Raw genomic sequence first — 26172 nt, 5'->3', positions numbered from 1 at the left:
GATAAGAGTCTCAAGTATGCACCCTGAATATAACAGCACCCATGTCAAGAAACTTGCCATCATCAATACCGCAGAGTCACCTCATACTCCTTTCTGATTACTTTCAGGACTTGATTGCTGATGGCAGTTGGTTGCTATTTGATTGCCTCAAACAGCACTATCATTTTCCTAAGCTTCCATACCTTTATGTCCTTTAAATTGTTCACCCTTTTTTTCAAGGAAGCAATATGTGTTTCGCATTGAGAATGGGGAGAGGAATTCATATCTAAATGTCCAGCTATTTTGAATGACTGAAAACTAGGCAATTTTAACCCAAACATGCCTTTTTGTTTTATTCTGAAGCTGGCTACCATGTGTGGCTGTGGGCTGTGGAAGCCTTTGCCAAGCAGCTGTGTTTCCAAGATCAGCATGTCAAAGCTGCGTCGCACCTGCTTTCCATCCACAAAGTATATGAAGCCGTGGAGCTGCTCAAGTCAAACCACTTTTACAGGTAGACATGGCTCAATATTTGATCAGTAGTCAGCCATAATGTATAATTGAAACTTTCCTGTTAAAATAATACAATTAGAGGAAACAAGCATAAAACAAATAGCTAGGCACTGGTGGCTCACACTTGTAATCCAAGCTACTCAAGTGGCTGAGATCGTAGTTTGAAAATCTGAGACATTTAATCCCCAGTTAACCACCAATAAGCTAGAAATGAGAGTTGTGGCTCAAGTGATAGAGTGCTGGTTAGCCTTGAGCATAAAAGCTAAGGAAGAGTGGGAGTCCCTGAGTTCAATCCCCAGTACCAGCACCAAAAAAAAAGGAAGAAGGAGAAGAATACAAGGGCAATACAAGAATACAAGAAGAGCTTAATGGATTATACGGGGAATCTACCCTTTTTATGCTCCACCTGACAGGAAACAGAATCTTGCCAGCCATCCTTAAAGTTTTCCATGTACCCCTGTTTTTTTTTGTTTTTTTTTGGGGGGGGGAGATCTGGTCATGGGACCTAAACTCTGGGCCTGAGCACTGTCCCTCAGCTCTTCAGCTCAAGGCTAGCGCTCTACCACTTGAGCCACAGCACCACTTCTGGCTTTTTCTGCTTATGTGGTGCTGAGGAATCGAACCCAGGGCCTCATGCCTGCAAGGCAAGCTCTCTACCACTGAGCCACCTTCCCAGCCCTGAGAAAAATAACTTTTTTCTTTCTGTGCAGTACTGGGGTTTCTTGCTCTTCCTTGAGCCTTTTCACTCAAGGCTGGTGCTCAACCATTTGAGCCACACCTGTACTTCTGGCTTTTTTTTTCCTGGTTAATTGGAGATATGACTGATTTGTCTGCCCAGGCTGACTTTGAACCAAGATCCTCATATCTCAGCCTCTTGAGTATCTACAATTTCAGGCATGAGCCACTGGCCAGCCAAGGAAAAATAGTTCTTACAGTTAGCATACAATTGGGTCTTGTTTTTTGTTAGCTTTTAATTTACTTTGACAATGCTTGCCATTTAGTTGAAATTGTTAGGTATTATTTATATTGAATTTTACATCATTATATATATATATATATTTCTTTTTTTTTTTTGGTGCCGGTCATGGGGCCTGAACTCTAGGCCTGGGCGCTGTCCCTCAGCTCTCCAGCTCAAGACGCATTCTACCATTTGAGCCACAGCACCACTTCCACATTTTCTACTTATGGGGTGCTGAGGAATCGAATCTAGGGCCTCATACATGCAAGACAAACACTACCACTGAGCCACCTTCCCAGCCCCATTTTATATCATTTTATATCATATCATTTTATATATTTTACATCATTTATATTGAATTATATAAGTGATGAGTTTAATTTTCTGGATGAATTGAGTTTTTTGAGGAGGGGTTGTTAGTTGTACTTTCTTGTACCTATTTTACGTAGCTCAGACTCAAAAGTTGTGGGCCATTTGGAAAATACTAGTTTCTGAGTAATATAAATCTTATATAGATTGGCATATTTTATGATAAAACATCAAAAAAATCACAGTACTTAATATCACAATCACTCTACAGAAATATCTTTATCTCTGGAGAACTGTCAGGTTCCCACAGTGAAAATTCTCATTTTCACTGACAAGTTGGTATGTGTATGTATGTATTCATGTATTTATTTGTTGCTGTCGTACTGGGATTGGATGTGGTGTTAGAGAAGTGCTTGAGCCACTTGAGCCACAGCTCCACTTCCTGCATTCTCTTTTTGGTGGTTAACTGGTGATAAGTCTCACAGACTTCGCTGCCTGAGCTGGCTTCAAACCTCAAGACTCAGATCTCAGCCTCTTGAGTAGGTGAGGATTACAGGAATAAGTCACTGATAGTCCTATTTTTTGTTATTATTTTAATATTAAACCCAGTTTCATTGATTTACCATGTTTTTATCTCCTTAGGATTTGCATAAATCACCATAAGAATTCAAAAACCTTCAGTCTTCCAGGTTAGCTTCTAACCTGCCTTAGCCTCTTAAATGCTAGGATTACAGGTATATACCACCACAAAGGCTCTACATTGATTCTTACCAGGTCAGCAATTTTGTCCACAGTTGCTTTTGCCCAGTCAGTGCAAGCATCAGCAGGTTATTTTTTAATTGTTTGTTTTTGTCACTCTGGGGCTTAACTTGGGGCCTGAGGACTTTTTGCTCAAGGCCAGCACTCTACCAATTTGAGCCACTATGCCACTTTCATTTTTTTGAGTGGTTAATTGGAGTTAAAAGTATTTTTTTGCAGGGACTTTTCTCCCCAAGCTGGCTTCGATCCTCAGATCTCAACCTCCTGAGTATCGAGGATTATAGACATGAACCTCTGGAGTCAAGCAATATCAACAGTTTTTTGGGGGATAGGGAGGGGTCCGTTTGCCTTCCTGGGGCTTGAACTCAGTGCCTGGGCACTGACCCTGAACTTCTTTTGCCAAGGCTAACACTCCATCACTTGAGCCACCTCACCACTTCTGGCTTTTTCTGTTTATGTGATACTGAGGAATTGAACCCAGGGCTTCACACATGCTAGGCAAGCACTCTATCACTAAGCCACATTCCCAGCCCCATCAACAATTTTTAAAGGTCAAATAACTTCTTGACATTAGAAAATGGTTTTGACCTCATAAACCCTCTCAACAGAAATCCAAAGGCCGTTCTTTAAATACTGTTGATCTTACCGGGTGCTGGTAGCTCATGCCTCTAATCCTAGCTACTCAAGAGGCTGAGATCTGAGGATCATGATTCAAAGCCAGCCCATGCAGGAAAGTCCATGAGACTCTATCTCCAATACCAAAACCGGAAGTGGTACTGTGGCTCAAATGGTAGAGTGCTCGCCTTGAGCTGAAGAGCACAGGGATACTGCCCAAGCCCAGAGTTCAAGCACCACGACCAACCAAAAAAAAAAAAAAAAAAACCTGTTGATCTGGGCTGGGAAATTGGCTTAGTGGTAGAGTGCTTGCCTAGCATGCATGAAGATCTGGGTTCAATTCCTCAATTCCTCAGTATCACATAAGCAGAAAAAGCCAGAAGTTGGCGCTGTGACTCAAGTAGTAGAGTGCTAGCCTTGAGCAAAAGCAGCTCAAGGACATTGCCTAGACCCTGAGTTCAAGCCCCAGGACTGGCAAAAAACAAAACAAAACTGTTGATCTGGTAATCCATTGAACAGAGCACTTTTTTAACCTGCTCCATGTGATGGGAATTTTTTTTAGGAAATGAGAACAAAAGGCATTTGTTCTCCTAGCCCCTCTTAGAGCCTGTATATTTACTGAAGTTGCTAGGCAGTGGCTTAGGCCTGTAATCCTAGCTACTCAGGAGGCTAAGATCTGAGGATCGAGGTTCAAAGCCAGCCCAGGCAGACAAATGTGAGAGACTGAGAGACTTTTATCTCCAACTAGCCCCAGCAAAAAGCCAGAAGTAGGGTGTGGCTCACACGGTAAAGAACCAAGAAAAGCTGATGGAGATCATGAGCCTTATTTCTAAGCCCCAGTACTGACTCAGGGGAAAAAATGCTGAAGTAACTTGTTCTTTCTTGCCTTTAGAGAAGCTATTGCAGTTGCCAAGGCCCGGCTGAGGCCCGAGGACCCAGTCTTAAAAGACCTGTACCTCAGCTGGGGAACCATCCTGGAAAGAGATGGCCATTATGCCATAGCAGCCAAATGGTAAGCCTGAGGGGAACTCAGATGCTCTTGATAATAGAGCAGGACAAGAGTTAACCTACTGTAGTGAGAAATGGAGATAAATAGCTAGATAATCTTATTTTATTTTGAGTTAAGAAATGTTTGTAAGCCGGGCACTGGTGGCTCACACCTGTAATCCTAGCTACTCAGGAGGCTGAGATCTGAGGATCACAGTTCACAGCCAGCGCGGCAGGAAAGTCCTTGAGACTCTTATCTCCAATAAAGTACTAAAGAACCCGGAGTGGCTCTGTAGCTCAAGCAGTAGAGCACTTGCCTTGAGCTGAAGAGCTGAGGGACAGCACTCAGGCCCAGAGTTCAAGCCCCATAACTGACAAAAAAAAAAAAATTTTGTAATTATAAGTAGGCTTTACTGTGATATTTCCATCCATGCACTCGGTATGCACAACATATTTCCACTGAAATATCATGTAGTAAGCCCAAGTTTCTGAAACCAAGTTTTTAGACTCCAGGCCCAGAATCTAGGACTCTTCAGTTAGTAAGTGTGACCATTTACCCCCATATGCCAAAGAAAGATACACATAAAGGACAGAGAAAGGAGGTTTATTACATGGCAGCCGTGGGAAGATACTCTATTATATCTTCAGCCATCTGCAGGGGTGCAGAGATTGGCTTCAGGCTAAATAGGGAGAGTTGGTAGCAGAGATTGAAAAAGTATGCATAGTTCAAATAATCCCAGGTAATACATGAGGGAGGCCTGGTTGACTACTAGCTCAGTCTCTGTCCTTAGAGAAGTTATGGAATAGAACAGGAACAAGGTAGTCTCCTGAGTTTGGGCTGTTTTCTTTTAAGATGATAAGAAGACATTACCTGTTTGAGGGGTAGTTTTCCTTCCACGTGACACTTACCAGTGAATCTTCTTTTTCCAGAAGATATAAAGTGACTGCCACAGAGAATAGCTCAGGTCACAGGGTACAGATACAAAATTGGGGGACTTATAGTTCATTCACAGGGTCAGTGAAAGCATCTTTTTAAGTTGCCTCTTAAAGTCCTATCCTCTCAGTATTTTTTTTTTTTTGGGGGGGGTCCAGTCGTGGGGTCTGAACTCTGGGCCTGGGCACTCTCCCTCAGCTCTTCAGCTTAAGGCTAACGCTCTACCACTTGAGCCATAACACCACGTCTGGCTTTTTTCTGCTTATGTGGTGCTGAGGAGTTGAACCCAGGGCCTCATGCATGCAAGGCAAGCACTCTACCACTGAGCCACCTTCCCAGCCCCCTCTCAGTATTTCTGTCGACCATAACAAACCAACAAACTTGAGTAGCAGACTAAGAAATGTTACTTTTTTTCTAGTGTTGACTGATACATTAAGGAGACTAGGAGGAATTATTCGATTGTCTTTTACACTGTGCTGAGCTGTCCTGGTCTCAGCCTTCATAGGAACAACCTGACATAGTAACACCTAAGACTATAGGACTGTACATGCAGCAAAGTGGACAGAGAAGCAATTCTGGGGCTGGGAAGGTGGCTCAGTGCTTGCCTTGCATGCCTGAGGCCCTGGGTTCGATTCCTCAGCACCACATAAGCAAAAAAAAAAAAACAAAAAAAAGGCCGGAAGTGGCGCTGTGGCTCAAGTGGTAGAGCGCTAGCCTTGAGCTGAAGAGCTGAGGGACAGCGCCCAGGCCCAGAGTTCAGGCACCATGACTGGACCAAAAGAAAAGAAAAAAAAAGCAATTCTGCCTTCTGGGGAGCAGGATTAGATGTTGATGAGTTTCTGTGTTTTTATTCATATTGCAGCTATTTAGGTGCCACTTCTACTTATGATGCAGCCAAAGTTTTGGCCAAGAAGGGGGATGCTGCATCACTTAGAACGGCTGCAGAGCTGGCTGTGATTGTTGGAGAAAATGAGCTCTCCGCTTCGCTGGCTCTCAGATGTGCCCAAGAATTGCTGCTGGCCAAGAACTGGGTGGGAGCCCAGGAAGCCTTGCAGCTGCATGAAAGTCTACAGGTCAGTCTGGAATCCATTCTTGGTATTTAAAAAGGAAGGGTTGGGCCAGGCGCCCAGTGGCTCACACCTGTAATCCTAGCTACTCAGAAGACTGAGATATGAGGATTGCCGTTCAAAGCCAGCTTGGGCAGGAAAGTCCATGAGACTCATCTCCAATTAACCACCAGAAAACCGGAAGTGGCGCTGAAGTGGGAGGGAGAAGGGTTGGAAATGGCACTGCGGTTCACTGGTAAAGTGTAATCTTCAGCAAAAAAATCTCAGAGACAGCACCTAGGGCCCTGATTCAAGCCCATGGCTGACAATAAAATAGGAAGGGTCCAGTGGCTCACACCTATAAACCTAGCTACTCAGGAGGCTAGGATCTGGGAATCACAGTTCAAAGCCAGCCTGGGCGGGACTCTTCTCTCCAATTTTCTACCAAAAAATGCTGGAAGAGGAGCTGTGGCTCAAGTAATAGAGTCTAATCTTAAGCAAAAAGACTTTGGGGGGCTGGGAAGGCGGCACAGTGGTAGAGCGCTTGCCTTGCATGCATGAGGCCCTGGGTTCGATTCCTCAGCACCACATAAGCAAAAAGAAAAAAGCCCCAGGACTCACACCTACAGTTTATCTGCTCCTACACTTTCACCCTTGTGTTCATTCCTTTATCTGAAGTTTGGGAGGGAGAATGAACCTGATGCGCACAGCCCATGTTTTCTCAACCGGACCACAAATCTTAGGTGCTGACCCATACGTGGCATTAGTTTTTGTGAGTGAGCTATAGTTGAGAGTTCTGCATGTTTGTTTGGTGTTTTTTTCATGGGGGAGAGGAGGGTTGTGTTTCTTTGTGCCATAACTGGGGCTTGAACTCAGTTACTGGGTTCTGTTCCTTAATTTTTTCACTGAAAACTAGCACTCTCGCTTTAGCCACAGGTCTACTACTTATAGCTTTTTTTTTTAGTTAGTTATGGGGCTTGAACTCAGGACCTGGGCGCTGCCCCTCAACCTCCTTATGCTCAAGGCTATCACTCTACCACTTGAGCCACAGCATCACTTCCAGTTTTAGAGTGATTACTTGGAGATAAGAGTCTCATGGGGACTTATCTGTATGGGCTGGCTTTCAACTGCAATCCTCAGATCTCAGCTTCCTGAGCAGCTAGTATTACAGGTGTGAGCCACCACTATAGAGATGGGTCTATCTATGTCATTAACGTGGGGGCCTCCAAGGCCCAAGAGGAGACATCCCTAAAATGGCATCTGGAAAATGCCTGTCAGATTCTCTTATTCCTCGCACACATGACTCAAATCGTGCAGGAAGCTCATTTTGACAGGGCTCAGGTGTTACAGATTGAAAATAGATTCTTAGGAGAAACTTGGGAAAGCTCTGCGGGTAATTTTTTTTGGTATATGTTTTTTATTGTAAAGATACTACACATGCCGGGCGCTGGTGGCTCACGCCTGTAATCCTAGCTACTCAGGAGGCTGAGATCTGAGGATCGCGGTTCAAAGCCAGCCCGGGCAGGAGAGACCATGAGACTCCTATCTCCAACAAACCACCAGAAAACCGGAAGTGGTGCTGTAGCTCAAGTGGTAGAGCGCTCGCCTTGAGGTGAAGAGCTGAGGGCCAACGCCCTGGCCCAGAGTTCAAGCCCCACGGCAGACAAAAAAAAAAAGATACTACACAGAATTGTACTCGTATACTGTTTTGTAGAATGGGAATTTTTTTGTACAACTACTTAAAGGTATAATGATTAAAAATGTAAAAAAAATAAAGTAAAAATGTAAGGTTAAAACAAAGATACTGTACAGAGGGGTTACAGTTACATGAGTAAGGCAATGAGTACATTTCCTATTGAGCATTGTTACCTCCTTCTTGGTTTTTCCCCTATTGTCCCTTCTCTCTCCACCTCTCCAATTCTTCCCTCTTCCCCTACCTCCCCCGAAGTTGTAAAGTTTGTTTTCAACATAGTGTCTTGTACATCTCATTGTTCCAATGGGTCAGCCTGTATCCTTATTTCAACTTTTTGTTATTTCCCTTCCCCTCCGCAAATTGGAAAAACGCATATACCAGAGGCAGGGCACTGGAATCAAATACAGTGAAAACGGGTTATACCATGGGGTAAGAACATACAAGAGAAACAAAAAAATCACATAGTACATTATAAATACATTAAAAACAGCAGCAAGAAAGATAAAACCACTTGTGTCCCTATCTTGGAGTTCATTTCTCTTAGCATCATCTTATATGGTCATATGTACATATATTTTGACCTTTTTTGCTTGTCCTAGACATATATTAGTTATTGCAAATAAGAGAAACCATGAGATCTTTGTTTCTTTGAGTCTGGCTTACTTAATATAATTTTTTCCAAGTCTTTCTATTTCCTAACAAATGGGGCAATGTCATTCTTTCTGATGGAGGCATGCAATTCTATTGTGCATATCACATTTTCTTGATCCATTCATCTACTGAGGGGCATCTGGGTTGGTTCCATATCTTAGCTATGGTAAATAATGCTGTGATAAACATAGTTGTGCTGGTAGCTTTAGTATGGTCTTGTTTGTGATTGTTGGGTAAATGCCCAAAAGTGAGAGTGAGTGCAGGTAATCTTAAATGCTGTCCCTGTGTAACACCACCTCTTTTGTTGCTGGGTCCTAGGGTCAGAGACTGGTATTTTGTCTCCTTGAGCTACTGTGCAAGCATCTGGAGGAAAAGCAGCTTCCAGAAGGCAGAACCTCCACCTCCTCCTCCTCCTCCTCCTCCTCTTACCACAGTTGGGCAACAGGTACAGAAGGACCCTTTGTGCAGAGAGTGACTACAGTGTGGAAAAGCGTCTTCAGCCTTGACACCCCAGGGAAATACCATACAGCCTTGAAAAAGCTGCAAGATGTGAAGTACCCATCTGCTACAAATAACACACCCTCCAAACAGGTACCCATCTGTACTAGCTTTTGTCTTTAATCATTCAGAAGTAAGACTTCCACAGTCCACATCAGTATAATAGAGAAACAAAATACAGTTGCATTTCAGAAGACTAAAGAGTTTCAGAGTCAGGTGCTGATGGCTTACACCTGTAATTCTTGATATTCAGGAGCTTGGGATCTGAGCAAAGCCAGTCTAGGCAGGAAAGATTGTGAAATTCCTATCTAAATTTAACTGGAAGTTGAGCTATGGCTCTGTTCAGACCCTGAGTCCAAGCTCCAAAACCAGCAATCAAATAATCAAAGCAGTCTCAGATACCCAGAAAGATCCCTTCAGACTAAGTAAAAAAAAAAAAAAAAACACTAGTCTTATATAAATACTTCCCTTTTTCAAGGGTTTAAAAAGTACACAAAAATAAGCCAGGCTCTGATAGCTCAAGCTTGTAATCCTAGCCACTCAGAAGGCTGAGATCTAAGGATAAAGCTTTGAAGCCAGCCGGGGCAAAATGTCTTTGGGACTCTTTTTATTTTGGGGTCTGGTCGTGGGGCCTGAGCGCTGTTCCTCAGCTCTTCAAGCTCAAGGCTAGCGCTCTACCACTTGAGCCACAGCTCCACTTCTGGCTCTTTTTCTTTTTGCTTATGTGGTACTGAGGAATCGAACCCAGGGCCTCATGTATGCAAGGCAAGCGCTCTACCACTGAGCCACCTTCACAACCCCCTCTTTGAGACTCTTATCTCCAATTAAACACCAAAAATCCTCTACAGGATTTTGTTCCTTCCTTTGTTCTTACTGTATTTTTTTTTTTTGTCTTTTCTTTTTTGGTACTGGAAGTCCAACCCAGAACATTGCACTTGCTGGGCAAGCACTTTGCCTTCGAGCGAAATCCCACCCCATTATGTGAGGATTTTGTTTAAGATAAAGTACAATTGAAGTTCCTCTTCTGCTCTTTTTCCACCTCCCTTTCCCTCCCCTAACTTGCCAAAGGCAACTCCTGTTCTTTTTTTTTTTTTTTTTTTTTTTTTTTTTTTTTTGGGGGGGGGGGGGTCCAGTTGTGGGGCCTGAACTCTGGGCCTGGGCGCTGTCCCTCAGCTCTTCAGCTCAAGGCTAGCCCTCTACTACTTGAGCCACAGTGCCTTCCGACTTTTTTCTTTTTGCTTATGTGGTGCTGAGGAAGCGAACCCAGGGCCTCAGGCATGCAAGGCAAGCGCTCTACCACTGAGCCACCTTCCCATCCCCTGTGTTACTTTTTATGGATTCTTTTGTTGCTTGCTTTTGTGGTCATTATTTGTAAACTATCCCTGTTGATACCGAAGCTCATTGGATATATTTTAACTTGGGGGTGGGGGCTGGGGTAGGGGAGCTAGCACTTTACCACTTGGGTTTTATTTTATGTTTAAATTAGCAATAAGAGTCTCATGAACTTTCCTGCCCAGTATGTCTTTGAACCATGATTCTTACGTCTTGGCTTCCTGAGTAGTTAAGATTATGGGCATGAGCTTCCAGCACCCAGCTTTTGGTGGTAGTTATAAACAAACTACATATGTCAAAACTCATCAAACCACTTTCCTAAAATTGGGTTGACTTTATCTTAACTATACAGCCAGTTTCATTTATAGCTTTTAATTCCGATCACTCACCCTTTATTTTTGGGTTTTGTTTTTGTTTTTCTCCTGTGGGGTCTTGGTATATGTCCTAGACTAAACTGGAACTTGCTATGTAACTTAGGCTGGACTTGATATAACAGTTTTCCTGCCTCCACCTCCTGAGTATACCACTATGTTCAGACTCGTGTGTTTTAGTTAAGAGTAAACGTCAAGGCACTTCTGCAGAATGCTTAGACTTTTAATACCAGATAGTGTGAGTTGTCTTGTTTCCAGCTACAAGATGGAGATGCATAGGTGGGTGGTGGCAACCAGTGGACCTTTTAGAAATGTGTATTTGGATCTGGGTACCAGTGGCCTGTAATCCTCGTTACTCAACAGGCTGAGGTTCAAAGCCATCATGGGCAGAAAAGTCCATGAGGCTCCTTTTTCCAGTTAACCACCCACAGGCTGGAAGTTGATGTTTGACTCAAGTGGTATAGCTCAAACACTGAGCAAGAAAGCTAAGTGATAGCAGTCATGCCCTGAGTTCAATCCCCAGACACAGCACCAAAAAGAAAAAAAGAGAAAAGGTGTCGATTCCTTGTACTTATTTCTATGTACAGTTACTAAGTATGGTGTTGGTATTCTCCTTGGTGTCTACCATAAGGATTATGGGTAATTGACATTTTGGGCCTCTCTCCAGCTCCTGCTCCACATTTGCCACGATCTGACCTTGGTGGTGCTGAACCAGCAGGTGGCCTCCTGGGATGAGGCAGTGATAGCTCTGCTTCGGGCTGTGGTCCGGAGCTATGACTCCGGGAATTTCACCATCATGCAGGAAATCCACTGGACCTTTCTCCCTGACGGTAAATGATCCCCTTCTGACTCCTATTGTTGCCTCAGCCATAACATTCAACTAAGCACCATTAATGATGTGGCATTTGGATTCTGGGGTTATTATTGGCCAAGTTGCATCTTTTTAGTAGGAACTAGACATTCTATTTGAGCTCCTGAGAGGAAGTCAAAATGACTTTACTGTTTTCTTTCTATCTGGCTTTGCCCATCTCACTGTCTCCTACCCACTTTCCACATGGTCCATTTAAGAAGGAAGGAAATAGTAAATAATAAATAGTTATCACAAGCAACTAAGATTAGGAAAGCCAGTTAAGCCAATGGCTCATGCCTCTAATCCTAGCTATTCAGAAAGCTAAGACCTGAGGATCACGGTTTGAAGCCAGTCTGGGGAAAAATTCCATGAGAACTCATATCTCCAGTTAACTGCCAAAAAGCTAGAAGTGATGCTGTGCCTTAAGTGGTAGAACAGTTAGCCTTAAGTACAAAAAGCTAAAGAACACTACCCAGACTCTGAGATCAAGCCCCATTTTTTTTAAAAAGCCCAGTAAAAAAAATAGTATCTTTTCATTGTGATTTTCCAGAGCAGTGCAAGCTTGCCTCAACCAAATGGCCTGTAAAGCCCTCCGCAGGGCACTGGATTCTTTCCTGATTATATCTGAGTGACTTTTTTAGCCTATGGCAATGAGGGTCTTGTTAAAAGCCAGGAAATGCTTAGTGCCTTTGGCTGTGGGCAGAAGGTATATGGTTCCTTGAATGTCACTGCTGCAGATCTTTCTTTATGAGGTCTACAGCTTAGGTGTCAGGCAACAGAACTTCAGGGCTGGAAGCTATGTTTCTGGCAGATAAATACATAACTCAAAATCCTTTTCTCCTCCTAGGCTGTGACCACCTAAGAGACAAACTGGGTGATGATCAATCTCCTGCCACACCAGCTTTTAAAAGTTTGGAGGCCTTTTATATATATGGGCAACTATATGAAATCTGGTGGTCTCTGTCCAGGTCTGAGTCCAGTGTGTGGGCAATAGCTGGCCACAAGAGGACACCGTTGGTTAAGCAGAGCCAGCAGCCAGACAGTCCTCGTACTGAAGAGACTGACTCAAGAGCTAGTTCTCCGCAAGAGCCACATTGGCCTCCCCAATCAGACTTGAGACTCACAGAGAGAAGTCAGCGCGTGCTGAGTGCTTGTAAGGAGCTCCTTTCAGAAAAGCACGCCATTCTCCAGGACTCCCAGAGAACAGTTGCTGGTGTCCAAGAGACATTAGCAGAAATGATCCGCCAACACCAGAAGAGTCAGCTCTGTAAATCCACAACCAGCAGCCCTGATAAGAATGAACTTGAACAGGAAACAGAGCAGCAGGTGCCCAGTACTCAGAGCCAGTGGTAAGTATCATGGCAAGTACAAATGAGATGAAATGCACCCTACAAGATTCTCATGTAACCAGATCCAGGTAAGTACATGACACCTTGATCAGGTATAATATAAGAATGAAGGGGCTGGGAAGGTGGCTCAGGGGTAGAGTGCTTGCCTTGCATGCATGAAGTCCTGCACCAGATAAGCAGACAAACCCAGAAGTGGCACTGTGACTCAAGTGGTAGAGCACTAGCTTTGAGCTGAAGAGCTGAGGGACAATGCCCAGGCCCAGAGTTCAGGCCCCATGACCAGCAAAAAAAAGAATAAAGGCACAGACTTGAGTTAGATATGAGTTCTAACCCTTCTGAATGACCTTAGCAAGTCTCTTCTTATGCCCGGCTTTAGTTTCCTTATCAATAAATGGCATTTTGTATAAAGGTGTGGCTCAAATGGTAGAATGCCAGCCTTTAGTAGAAAAAGCCAAGCCAGAGTGAAGCCCTGACTTCAATCACAATACTGGCAACAAAATAAGTAGCATTTTGCTGGCTTTGAGAATGAAACAAAATCACATTCTGTTGATGGCACAGTGGTACCCTTCTCTTGTGCCTTAAGTAGATTCCCCTCCCCAAAAACCATGTAAAATAGGGAGTTGCATTATTACATCATTAAGGGAAAATTTGTTTTTTCATTCTTGACTTTTTTCTTTCTTTCTCCAGTCCTAGGACTTGAACTCTGGGCCTGGGCACTGTCCCTGAGCTTCTTTTGCTCAAGGCTAGCACTTTACCACTTGAACCATGCACCACTTCTGGCTTTTGGGGGATAGTTTATTGGAGGTAAGAGTCTCATGGACTTTCTTGCCTGGGCTGGCTTCAAAGTGCAATCCTCAGATCTCAGTCTCCGGAGTAGCTAGGATTACAGCTAGGCACCTGGCTTGGACTATTTTCCTGTTGTGGTTGTTTTGCCAGTCATGGGGCTTGAACTCTGGGCCCGAGTGCTGTCCCTGAGCTCTTTAGCTCAATATGAGCATTCTACCACTTGTGCAGAGTGCCACTTCTGGTTTCTGGTGGTTAATTGGAGATAAGAGTCTCATGGACTTTCCTACCCAGGCTGGCTTCAAACCCTAATTCTCAGATCTCAGCCTCTTGAAACTAGGATTACAGTTACAAGCTACCAGTGCCCAGCTTGGACTGTTTTTTCAAAACACAAAAGAGCGGGGCATTGGTGGCTCACACCTATAATCCTAGCTATTCACGAGACTGAGATCTGAGGATCAAGGTTCAAAGCCAGCCCAAGCAGGAAAGTCCATGAGATGCTTATCTCCAGTTAACTACCAGAAAACTGGAAGTGACACTGTGGCTTAAGTGGAATAGTGCTTGCCTTGAGCTCAAATGCTCAGGGGCAATGCCTGGGCCCAGAGTTCAAGCTACCCCCGCCCCCGCCCCTGACAAAAACCAACAACAATTAAAAACAAAAAACAAGTAAAACTATACATTTAAATGACAAAAGTAAAATACTGTCACTTTATGAAAACCAGGTGAAGAGCAACCAATCACCCATCACTGGATTTGTGTCATTTCAGGGCAATTTGCTTGGAGATTTGCACTGATTGACAACTACTGCTTGTTGCTGGCCTTTTTGATTATGTGCCCCCAATAAACCACCTAGAAAATACTAAACAGTCAGGTGTCAGTGGATCATACATATAATCCTAGCTACTCAGGAAACTAAGATCTGAGGGTTGAGGTTTGAAGCCAGCCCAAGCAGGAAAGTCCCTGAGATGCCTGTCTTCAGTTAACCACTAAAAACCCAAAAGTGGAGCTATGGCTCAAGTAGTAGAATGCCAGCCTTGAGCACAAAAGTTCAGAGATAGCACCTCACCCTTAGTTCAAAAAGAAGAAAGAAAAAAATAGCCAGTGTTGATGAGGATGTAGACAAATTGGAACTTTTGTACTTGGGAATGTAAGATGGCACTTCTACCGGGAAAAACAGTATGGAAGTTTCTCAAATTAAAAAATAGAGGACTGGGAATGTGGCTTAGTGGTAGAGTGCTTGCCTAGCATGTATGAAGCCCTGAGTTTGATTCCTCAGTATTACATAAGCAGAAAAGGCCAAAAGTGGTACTGTCACTCAAGTGGTAGAGTGCTAGCCTTGAGCAAAAAACAGCTCAGGAACAGTGCCCAGGCCCTGAGTTCAAGCCCCAGGACCAGCACTAAAAATTGAAAGAATAGAATTACCATAAGATGGGGCTGGGAAGGTAGCTCAGCGGTAGAGTGCATACCTTGCAAGCATGAGGCCCTGGGTACGATTCCTCAGCACCACATAAACAGAAAAAGCCTAAAGTGGTGCTATGGCTCCAGTGGTAGAGTGCTAGCCTTGAGCTGAAGAGCTGAGGGACAGCGCCCAGACCCAGAGTTTAGGCCCCATGACCAGCAAAAAAAAACAAACAAGAATTACCATAAGATCCAGCAATCCCACCAGACTCATGCCTGTAATCCTAGCTATTCAGGAGGCTGAGAAGTTTTGAGAATGGAGGTTTGAAGCCAGAAAGGGCAGAAAAATCTGAGACTCCTATCTGCAATTAACTTGCAGAAAGGCAGAAAAGGAACTATGGCCCAAGTTGTAGAGCATTAGCCTTGAGCAAAAATTCTCAGGGACAGAGCCCAGAACCTGAGTTCCAGCACGTGTGTACACACACACACACACACACACACACACACACACACACACACACACACACACACACACACACACACACACACACACACACACACACACACACACACACACACACACACACACACACACACACACACACACACACACACACACACACAGATTTAACAGTTGGACAAAAATTGAAGTCAGGGATGCTGTACTTGGGAGAGAGACACAGGTAGATCACTAGTTCAAGGCCATCTGGGATACATAGCTAGACCCTATCTAAAAATTGTAACAGCAGCAATACTAACACCTTCACTAGTGACAATAGTTAAAGCAGGGAAGCAGCTAAGTATTCACTAGCTAAACAAATGTGGGATGTCCATACAATGAAATATTCAGTCTTTTTTTTTTTTTTTTTTTTTTGAGGGGGGGGGGGAGTGGGCGCGGGGCCTTCAAGGACCTGGCCTGGGCACTGTCCTAAGCTTTTGTGCTCATCACTAGTGATCTACCACTTAGGCCACAACGTCACTTCTGGCTTTTTTGGTGGTTAATTGGAAATAAGTATCTCATGGACTTCCTGCCCATGCTGGCTTCAAACTACAATCCTCACATGTCAGCCTCCTGAGTAGCTAGGATTATAGGCATGAGCCTTTGGCACCTGTCTTGAACTATTTAATCTTAGGAAGAACGGACTTCTGACGTGTTACACATAGATGAGTCTTGAGGATATTTAAGTGAAAAAGTCTGTCACCAAAAAAATACAGTGTGATTCCACTGACACAATAAGAAATGTGGGTTGCCAGGAGACAGAAGGGAGACAGTAGCTTTATATTGTCACTAGTGAAGGTGTTAGTATTGTTGCTGTTAGAATTTTTAGGTAGGGTCTAGCTATCTGTTAATCACTGTTAATGGGTGTAGAATTTCAGGTAAAAAGTTCTAAATAGGAATAGGAATGGTGATTATGTATTATGCAAGTATCTAATACCACTGAAATCAATTATTTAAAGTCATTAAGAGGGGGTTGGAGGGAGGAAATGAGAAAGAGGAGCAGCTGATACTAAGCAAAAGGAAAGAAAGACACTTATCACCCAATTTGGAAGAAATAGTTTTATTGTTAAAGTTTGTAGAGTTCATAAGCTTTGTAGATTATGATAACGATGATTATCATTGTGAAGGTTAAAATGTGTTTGTGACTTTAGCTAAGTATAACTATGCCACAGTGTTGTGAAATTTATGTAGTCACTTAATAAAGAAATATTTGGAGGAGGAAACAAAAGAGGTGGGATTTTGCTCAGTGGAAGAACACTTGCCTGGCAAGTGCAAGGCCCTGAGTTCGGTCTTCAGCTCTGGGGGGAAGGAAAGAGGGGTGGGGGGGGGGGGTTATGGTAATGAATTTAATGTGTATTTTGCCACAAGCAAAGCTATTGGGATATGAGGAAAGTTACCCAAGGCAAGATATGTGACTTGTACTTTCTTATTATTACTTAGTAAAGAAGAAACAAATGAGCCAGTTTCTCTGCCTGAATTAACCAAAAGGCTCACAGAGGCAAATGAGCGAATAGCTAAATTTCCTGAGAGTATGAAGGTAAGATTTATTTGGTAAAACAGTACTTTCCATGTTATTACTTTACTATCAAATTCATAAAGATCATCTTTTTTTTTTTTTTTTTGGTTGGTCCTGGGGCCTGAACTCTGGGCCTGGGCGCTGTCCCTCAGCTCTTCAGCTCAAGGCTAGCACTCTACCACTTGAACCATAACGCCACTTTTAGTTTTCTGGTGGTTAATGGAGTCCCATGGACTTTCCTGCCTGGGTTGGCTTTGAACCGTGATCCTCAGATCTCTGTGAGCCACCAGCTCCCAGCAAGATTATCTTTTTTCATTCAGGTTTTTAAAAATATAATTGTATCATGTTATTATTATTAAGGAGTTGTGCACCACAGTTCATAAGTCAGATGATAAGTATAAGCCTCTTGAACCAATGTCACCCCTTCCTTCACTTTTTAATCAATGTGATTTGTATGTGCTTAAAATTGTAGAATCAGAACCAATCACAGTGGCATGAGCCACTGTAGCTAGGATCTCTATACCTATCTTTTCAGGAAGCTGAGATCTGGAGAATCACGGTTTGAGGCCAGCCCAAGCAAAATGTTCACCAGACCCCCATGCTAACTAATAACTAGCTGGGCAAATGGATGTATGACTTACCATTCCAGCTACACCGGAAGCATAGTTTTCAAAAGTCCAGGCTGCCCTGGGGTAAAAGTTAGACCCTATTTTGGAAAAGAAAAGTGTTAAAGAAGATTCGAGGTGTGGCTTGTAGTGGAACAGCTACCTAGCAAACATAAGGCTCTGAGTTCAAATTTCACCACCTCCATTTTTTGTTCTTTTTCAATTTAGAATCCAGTTACCATTGGTTCACTAAACTGTTTGGTAAAAGTATAATTACTAGTTCAACAAGTAGTGCTATACCTCCGTCTTCAGAGAGACCAAACAAATCTTACAATTGGAAAATAAGAAGTAACATTGAGCAGCTTACAGATGGGTACATCTGGCCGTGGCCCTAGTAGAGTTGCAGCGTTTTTTGGGTTGATTTCAGCAGGGCCCTAGAAAATGATTCTCTCCATTAGGAAGGACGTGCTTTTAAGAATCCTTTCCTTAGGACCACTACCATTGCCTCATGAGCTTCGGGGGGGTTGGAGCAGTAGCAGTGCACACACTGCCCTTCTGGGCTCTTCAGCAAATGATTCTTATTTCTCCTCATCCCATCTTTTAGACCTGGCCCTTCCCCGATGTGCTGGAGTGCTGCCTCGTCCTGCTGTGCATCAAGTCCCAGTGTCCCGGCTGTGTGACGCAAGAAACGCAGCAACAGGCCCAGGAGCTCCTGCGGAAGTATGGCACCACAAAAACATACAGGAGACACTGCCAGACCTCTGCGTGTGAACTTGAAAGGACCTAGAGGAAACTGTTCCACAGAACCATCACCTCCTTTCTGCAGTCACCCCTAGCCGAGCTCCCCCTCAGTCCCCTAGAGGTGTTTGCAGACATCCAAACAAATACTTGGTCAGGGTGGAGCGTGAACCACCTGTCTGCCCTGCAGCCAGTGGATGCTGACTCAGTTGTGGTGGTCTAGTGAAGGAAAGATGATGGAAAGCCAGCAGCCATTCTCCAGAACAAATGCAGAGTGATTACGGTCATTCCCCAGAGCCTTACACGGGTTGCACCCAAAAGAGTTCTCTCTTCTGTAAATCACCTCAAGTGTTATGTCCTGAAACACAAGCTACCTTTATAAATACTTCACTGATTGGAAACATTTCCTTCTTGTTGGGGGGTGGGGAAAGGCTCTTAATTGTTTTTGGTAGCCTGGAATTTTCCACCTACACTCTCGAGAGTTTGAATGGGAGCTAGGCCTTGTCCATCCCCTGGACTCTAACCTCCAGCTAAACTTGAGGATGAAAATTTGGTTCCATTGTTTTAAGGAACAGCCTTTTTTTTCTTTTCTTTTTTTCTTTTCTTTTTTTCTTTTTCTGATACTGGGACTTGAACTCAGTGCCTGGGTTCTGTCCCTGAGCTTTTTCACTCAAGACTAGTGTTCTACCATTTGTGCCATAGTGCTACTTCCAGTTTCTTGCTGATTAATTGGAAATGGCCTCGTGGACTTTCCTGAGTGGACTGGCTTTGAAGCTCAATTCTTAAATCTCAGCCTCCTGAGTAGCTAAGGATTATAAGCAAGAACCACCAGGGCCCAGCTTCCCCCCTCTCCTCCATATATTATGCCAGTACTAGGGTTTGAATTTAGGGCATCATATTCTCACTGAATTTTCTTGCTCATACTCTACCACTTGAGTTATGCCTCCAATCCAAAATTGCTTATTTAGATGCATCACTTAACTAACTTTATAAGAACTACTAACTCAGATGGGGTTATTCCCTTCTGTATTAGGAGAAATGATTGATAGTGCTCAGATAACTTGAGAAGAAATTAGTTTTCAGTGGTTCGACCCAAAACCAGCCTCAGATAAGGGTGAAAAGCAGCACTCCTCAATAACTGTTTCCTTTTGTGTTTTCTTTTTCTTCCATTCAAGACCAGGACTCAAACTCGGTAAAAATGCTTTCACTTTGGCTGGTGCTCTACCAGCTGAGCCATGCCTCCAACCCAATGGGTTTTTTGTGCCACTACTGGCACTTGCACTCAGGGCCTAGGTGCTACTGAGTTTCTTTTTGCTCAAGGTTTTTTGGTAATTTTTTTGCTAAAGCTTTTTTGGTAGTTTATTGGAGATGAGTCTCATGGTCTTTTTTGCCTGGGCTGACTTAAAGCTGTTTTTCTCAGATTTTCAGCCTCCTGAGTAGCTAGGATTACAGGCATGAGCAAGTGAGTCCTGCCTGACTAGCTTTTCTACTCGATTGGAGCTCTACCACTTGAGCAACAGCCCCACTTCATGTTTTCATGGTTAATTAAAGATATGAATTGTTTGGACTTTCCTGCCCAGGATGGCTTCAGATCATGATCCTCAGCCTCCTTAACAACTTAGGATCACAGGTGCAAGCTGTCTTCAGAAGGATTTTGAGTTTATTATGAAAACTTTTCTTGAACATCTGTTTTTCATTTACATCCTAAGGTTTGGGGGCTATTGTTGGCAGCAACATTGAAACGAAACTTAAGAAATGGGCTGGGAAGGTGGCTCAGTGGTAGAGTGCTTGCCTTGCATGCATGAGGCCCTGGGTTCGATTCCTCAACACCACATAAAGCAGAAAAAGCCGGAAGTGGTGCTCTGGCTCAAGTGGGAGAGCCCTAGCTTTGACCTGAAGAGCTGAGGGACAGTATCCAGGCCCCACAACCAACAAAAGAAAAAAGAAATGGGGGGAACCTTTCTTTCCATTTTGAATAAAGAACAGTGTTGCGCTGGGCATGGCAGGCCACACCTATTATTCTAACTCTCAGGAGGCCTGTAATATAGGGTAAGACTGTCTTTAAAAAATGTTGGGGGTGGGGCTGGGAAGGTGGCTCAGTGGTAGAGCGCTTGCCTTGCATGCCTGAGGCCCTGGGTTCGATTCCTCAGCACCACATAAGCAAAAAGAAAAAAGCCAGAAGTGGCGCTGTGGCTCAAGTGGTAGAGCGCTAGCCTTGAGCTGAAGAGCTGAGGGACAGTGCCCAGGCCCAGAGTTCAGGCCCCACGACCAGACCCCCAAAAAAAAATCTTGGGGGCTAGCCAGGCACCAGTGGCCACTCAGGAGGCTGAGATCTGAGGATCGCGGTTCAAAGCCAGCCCCAGCAGGAAAGTCTGTGAAACTCTTTATCTCCAATAAACCACCAGAAAACCAGAAGTGGAGCTGTAATTCAAGTGGTAGAGCGCTAGCCTTGAGCTGAAGAGCTGAGGAACAGCTCAGGCCCAGAGTTCAAGGCCCACTATCAACAACAACAAAAAATGTTGGAGGCTGGGTGCCAGTGGCTCATTCTAGCTACTCAAGAGGCTGAGATCTGGAGGATTGTGGCTCAAGGCCAGCCCAGATAGAACATCTCCCATTCAACCACAAGAAGTATTGCTGCAAGTGGCTCAAGTGGTATAGGACAACAGTATGGTGGTCTAGATCTGTAATCCTAGCTACTCTGGAAGCAGAGTTAGGAGGATCATAGTTCAAGGCCAGCCCTAACCCAAAACTTAAGACTATATCTAGAAAAGTCATGGAGCTTGAACTCAGGGCCTGGGCACTGTCCCTAAACTTCTTTTGTTCAAGGCTAGTGCTTTACCACCACGTAACAGCTTTTTCTGTTTATATGGTACTGAGAAATAAAACCCAGGGCATCATGCATGCTAGGCAAGCATTCTACCATTTAGCCACATTCCCAGCCCAGTAGTTCTTTATAATTTATTAAACCTGTTTATCAGCAAATTAGTATGTGCATTTTAGCACATGCTGAGATAAAACCAAGAGCTACTTAAAAACGGCAGCAAATACCCAATCACAGAATAACAAAAGTAACAGCTTACTTTCCTCATAATTGCCTTTTTGCACGACTGTATAATTAACTTGAGTTGTTTCAACTCCCTAATTTTCAGAAACAAAGAACCAGAGTACCAAAGGAGTTCATTTGGGGTTTCTGAACAAAAAGGAAGTTACCCTTGAACCATATCCAAAGAAATATCTCTCTTCCCTAACCTCACAGGTGTCAAAACTACCATTTCATTAACCAATCTGGCAGATACTGGGATTTGAAGATCACATTCAAAGACAGCTTGAGCAGAAAAATCGTGAGACTCTTGTCTCCAATTAACCAAAAACCTTGAAGTGTAGTCCAGTATGTCTAGTCCAGCTCCCAGTATGTCTCTGGAGCTAATCATTCCTAATTTCCCATTCTCCACCTGACAGTGACTAGGTGTAAGTCCAGTTTAATTCCCTTCTCTGTGTGTGTGTGGGGGGGGGGGGTTGTAGGGCCTGAACTCTGGGCCTAGGCACTGTCCCTCAGCTCTTCAACTCAAGGCTAGCAGTCTATCTCTCAAGCCACAGCACCACTTAACGGCTTTTTCTGCTTATGTGGTGCTGAGGAATCGAACCCAGGGCCTCATGTAACATTCTGCCACTGAGCCACCTTCCCACCCTACCCTACTCTTATTGCTAAATAAGCCAGAAAGGGGCGGGGAGGGGTTGGAGATACGGCTCAGTAGAGTGCTAGCCAGTGAGCAAAAGCATCAGGTACCAAGTTCGCATCCTGGTCTCAGACAAAAAAAAGCCAGAAGTTATGGCTCAAGTGATAGAGCACCAGCATTTTGCAAAAAAAAAAAAAAAAGCTAAGGGACAGTGCCCAGGCTCTGCGTTCAAGCCCCAATACCAGCATATACACACAGAAATACATACTGTAGCTTAACCTTAGTTCAAGTTGTATTTGTATTTGTATTATTACAGGTAGGCGTTGGAGCATGGCTCAGTTGGTAGAGTGCTAGCCAATGAGCAAAAGCATCAGGTACCAAGTTCTCCGGGTCTGGAACTGAAAAACACACACACATATACACCAGATTGTAAACTCACTGTAGATTGGGACGGGACTTCTATTTATCTTTCTCTAGCACCTACTTATGTGAGTGCTTAATAAAAATTAACTAAAATAGGAAATGAAAATACTTCCTGAGTTGGGCACTGGTGGCTCATGCCTAGCTACTCAGAAGGCTGAGATCTGAGAATCACAGTTCAAAGCCAGCCCGAGCAGGATAGTCCATGTCATGAGACTTACCACCAATTAATCACCAAAAACTGGAAGTGGAGTTGTAGCTCAAGTGGTAGAGCACAAAAAGAAGGGACAACACCCAAGCCCCACAACTGACAAAGAACAACTCATTGATAGCTTGGAATCTAGAGACTTAATTCATACCAGTACTGACTGACAACTAGGCTTATCATCTTACCAGACTGACAACACTGGAATTGAAGACCATTTGTCAGTGTATATAGGACTAAACTGCACTCATTATTCATCTGCTTTCAGTGTTATCCTTTTCTAAGAGAGCCATTTATACAGCCCTGCATGCAATCAAACATCAAGTTCTTGCCACATTGCTGCTTCCTTTAGAATTACTTTAATAAGCTATCTTCTCTCCCATGCAGTGACCAGATCCCTCATTCCACAGAGTTCAACCCTTCGTCCCAGCATTCCCTGATGTCCTCAATTACAGAATACCTAAATTCCCAGCTGGCTATCACCAGCATGAACCTTTGTTGAAAATCAAAGCACTATTCCTGCCTTTACCACAACTCTTAATGGTAACGTTACTCATAAAAACACACAAAACAGGCTAAAATTGTAGATTTATTGGTTGGGTTCAATATATGCCAATAGTCCTAGCTATTTAAGAGAGGTTAAGGCAGGAAGATGGTTTAAAACTCAGGAGTTCAAGGCCAATCTGGGTAATCTAAGAACCTGTCCTTTAGACAGGCACTGATAATCCTAGCTGCTCAGGAGACTGAGATCTGAGGTTCACAGTTCAAAGCCAACTCAAACAGAAAAAACAGAACTTTTGTTTTTTGGTCAATTATGGGGCTTGAACTCAGGGTCTAAGCACTGTCCCTGAGCTCTTGCTCAAGGCTAGCGCTCTACCACTTTGAGCCACAGCACCATTTCCAGTTTTTGAGTAGTTAATTGGAGATAAGAGTCTCACAGGGACTTTTTTTTTTCTGGTTGTGGGACCTGAACTGGGCCTGGGCTCTGTCCCTCAGCTCTTCAGCTCAAGGCTAGCCACTCTACCACTTGAGCCACAGCGCCACTTCCAGCTTTTTCTGCTTATATGGGGCTGAGGAATCAAACCCAGGGCCTCATGCATGCAAGGCAAGCACTCTACCACTGAGCCACCTTCCCAGCACCTCACAAGGACTTTTTTGCTCAGGCTGGCTTCCAACTGTGATTCTCAGATCTCAGCTTCCTTCCTGAGTAGCTAGGATTACAGGTGTGAACCACGGGTGCCAGCTTGTGAGCCTCTTATCTCTAGTAAACTACTCAGAAAAAGCTGGAAGTGGTACTGTGGCCCAAGTGGTAGAGCACTAACCTTGAGCAAAAGCAGTTCAGGATAGTGCCCAGACCCTGAGTTCAAGCCCCAGGACTGGGGGGCAGGAGAAGAGCAGTTGAGATTTTTTCCTGCTGGTCCTGGAGCTTGAACTCAAGGCCTGCGAGTTGTCCCTAAGCCTCTTTGTGTTCAAGGCTAGTGCTCTACTACATTAGCTACTTAAGCTTTTTTTTTTTTTTTTTGGTATATATTTTTTATTGTAAAGATACTGTACAGAGGGGTTAGTTACATGAGTAAGGTAATGAGTACATTTCCTATCAAGCATTGTTACCTCCTCTTTTGTTTCTCCACATCCCTTCCCTTCCCAACTCCTCCCTCCAACCCCCTTTCAGGCTTTTTCTGAATGATTTTTGGAGATAACTTTTCTGAATTGTCTGGCTTCAAACCACAATCCTCAGATCTCAGCCTCCTGAGTAGCTAGGATTACAGGTGTGAGCTACGCATGCCCAGCTAGAACCTTTTTTAAAAAAGTAAATTAAGCCAGGTGCTGGTGGCTCACACCTATAATCCTACCTAGAGGATCTGAGGATCATGATTCAAAGCCAGCCTGGACAAGAAACTATGAGATAACTAATCTCCAACTATCACTAAAAATCTGAAAGTGGTGCTATGGCTCAAGTGGTACAATGCTATTAATGAGCAAAAATATCTCAGGGACAGTATCCAGGCCAAGTTGGAGCCATACAAGGATCGTGCCCCCCCCCCCCAAAAAAAAGTAAACTACTGATCAACTTCTGTACCTTACAGCCCTAGGTTTTATTTAAAAGAAAAAGCCAAGCTGGGTGCTGGTTGCTCACACCCATAATCCTAGCTACTCGGGAGACTCAGGTCTAAGAATAGTGATTTAAAGCTACCATGGGCAGAAAAATTCCCAAAACTTATTTCCTGTCAACCATCAAGAAGCCAAACACAAGCCAGGCACTGGTAGTTCATGCCTGTAATCCTAGCTACTCAGAAAACTGAGATCTGAGGATGACAGTTTAAAGCCAGGCCAGGCAGCAAAGTCCATGAGATTCATCTCCAATAAACCACCAGAAAACTGTAAGTGGCGCTGTGACTCAAATAGTAGAATGCTTGCCTTGAGCTGAAATGCTCAGGGACAGTACCCAGGCCAAGTTCAAGCCCCATAACCGGCCAAAAAGAAAAATGAAAAAGAAAAAAATGGCTTAGAGGGCTGGGAAGGTGGCTCAGTGGTAGAGTGTTTGCCTTGCATGCATGAGGCCCTGGGTTCAATTCCTCAGCACCACATAAGCAGAAAAAGCTGGAAGTGGCGCTGTGGCTCAAGTGGTAGAGTGCTAACCTTGAGCTGAAGAGCTGAGGGACAGTGCCCAGGCCCAGAGTTCAGGCCCCAGAACCAACCAAAATAAAAAAAAAAAAATTTTTTTTTTTTAAAGAAAAAATGGCTTAGTGGTAAGAATGTTTGCCTAGCATGCATGCATGAAGCCCTGGGTTCAATTCTTCATAAAGAGAAAAAGCTAGAAATGACACTGTGCTTAAGTGGTAGAGCACTAGTCGAACAAAAAAGCAGCTCAGGGACAGTGCCCAGGCCCTGAGTTCAAGTCCCAGGACTGGCCAAAAAAAGCCAGACTGAGCTTTGGCTCAAATGATAAGAGTGCCAGCCTTGAGTTTTTGAAAAAGCCAAGTGAGAGTAAGAGGCCATTCAAGCCCCCAGTACTGGCACAAATAAAAAAAAACTGGGTGCAGTGGCCCATGTGGGTAATCCTAGCTACTCCAGAGGCTGAGATCTGAGAATCACAGTTCAAAGCCAGCCCAGGAAGCAAAGTCTACAATTCTCATCTCCAGCAAACCACCAAAAATCCAAAAGTGGAGCTACAGCTCAAGTGGTAGAGCACTACCCCTAAGCAAAAAGCAGCTCAGAGACAGCATCCAGACCCTCAGCTCAAACTCCAGGACTGGCACAAGAATGGTAGAATGAATGACTAGAAGTGAAGTCTTAAGCCAAATCTAAGCTGAAAGTCAATTTGTCCTAAAGAATTACACCAAGTTAATCCATAAATACATGATAAACAGGCCCAAATAATAAAATGCAAACTGCTTTCTTTCAAAGAGAGAAGTACACTTACTCAAGGGTTCATTAAAAGTTCCCTACCAGAGTTGGAGACTTAACTCAGTTGATAGAGTGCTAGCCA

At 43.9% G+C, this 26172-nt stretch overlaps 1 protein-coding gene across 3 annotated transcripts in view; it reads left to right on the top strand.

Moving 5' to 3' along the window:
* Window positions 1-18781, top strand: part of Gemin5 (gem nuclear organelle associated protein 5) — a 61514-nt gene extending 42733 nt beyond the window's left edge. For all 3 annotated transcript variants that reach the window (XM_070022669.1, XM_070022668.1, XM_070022667.1), the window contains 8 exons: window positions 343-490; window positions 4023-4142; window positions 5914-6124; window positions 8760-9032; window positions 11310-11472; window positions 12340-12841; window positions 16962-17058; window positions 18247-18781. In XM_070022669.1, the coding sequence (XP_069878770.1) occupies window positions 343-490; window positions 4023-4142; window positions 5914-6124; window positions 8760-9032; window positions 11310-11472; window positions 12340-12841; window positions 16962-17058; window positions 18247-18429 (1697 nt within the window). In that variant the 3' untranslated portion in view covers window positions 18430-18781. The remainder of the gene's footprint in view (window positions 1-342; window positions 491-4022; window positions 4143-5913; window positions 6125-8759; window positions 9033-11309; window positions 11473-12339; window positions 12842-16961; window positions 17059-18246) is intronic.
* Window positions 18782-26172: the final 7391 nt, after the last annotated feature.

This window comes from Dipodomys merriami, unplaced genomic scaffold (genome assembly GCF_024711535.1).
Source record: "Dipodomys merriami isolate MVZ:Mamm:240054 unplaced genomic scaffold, mDipMer1.0.p SCAF_151, whole genome shotgun sequence".
NCBI classification, from domain to species: Eukaryota; Metazoa; Chordata; class Mammalia; order Rodentia; family Heteromyidae; genus Dipodomys; species Dipodomys merriami.
The sequence above is the reverse complement of the archived record's forward strand: the minus strand, read 5'-3'. Positions and strand labels throughout refer to the sequence as shown.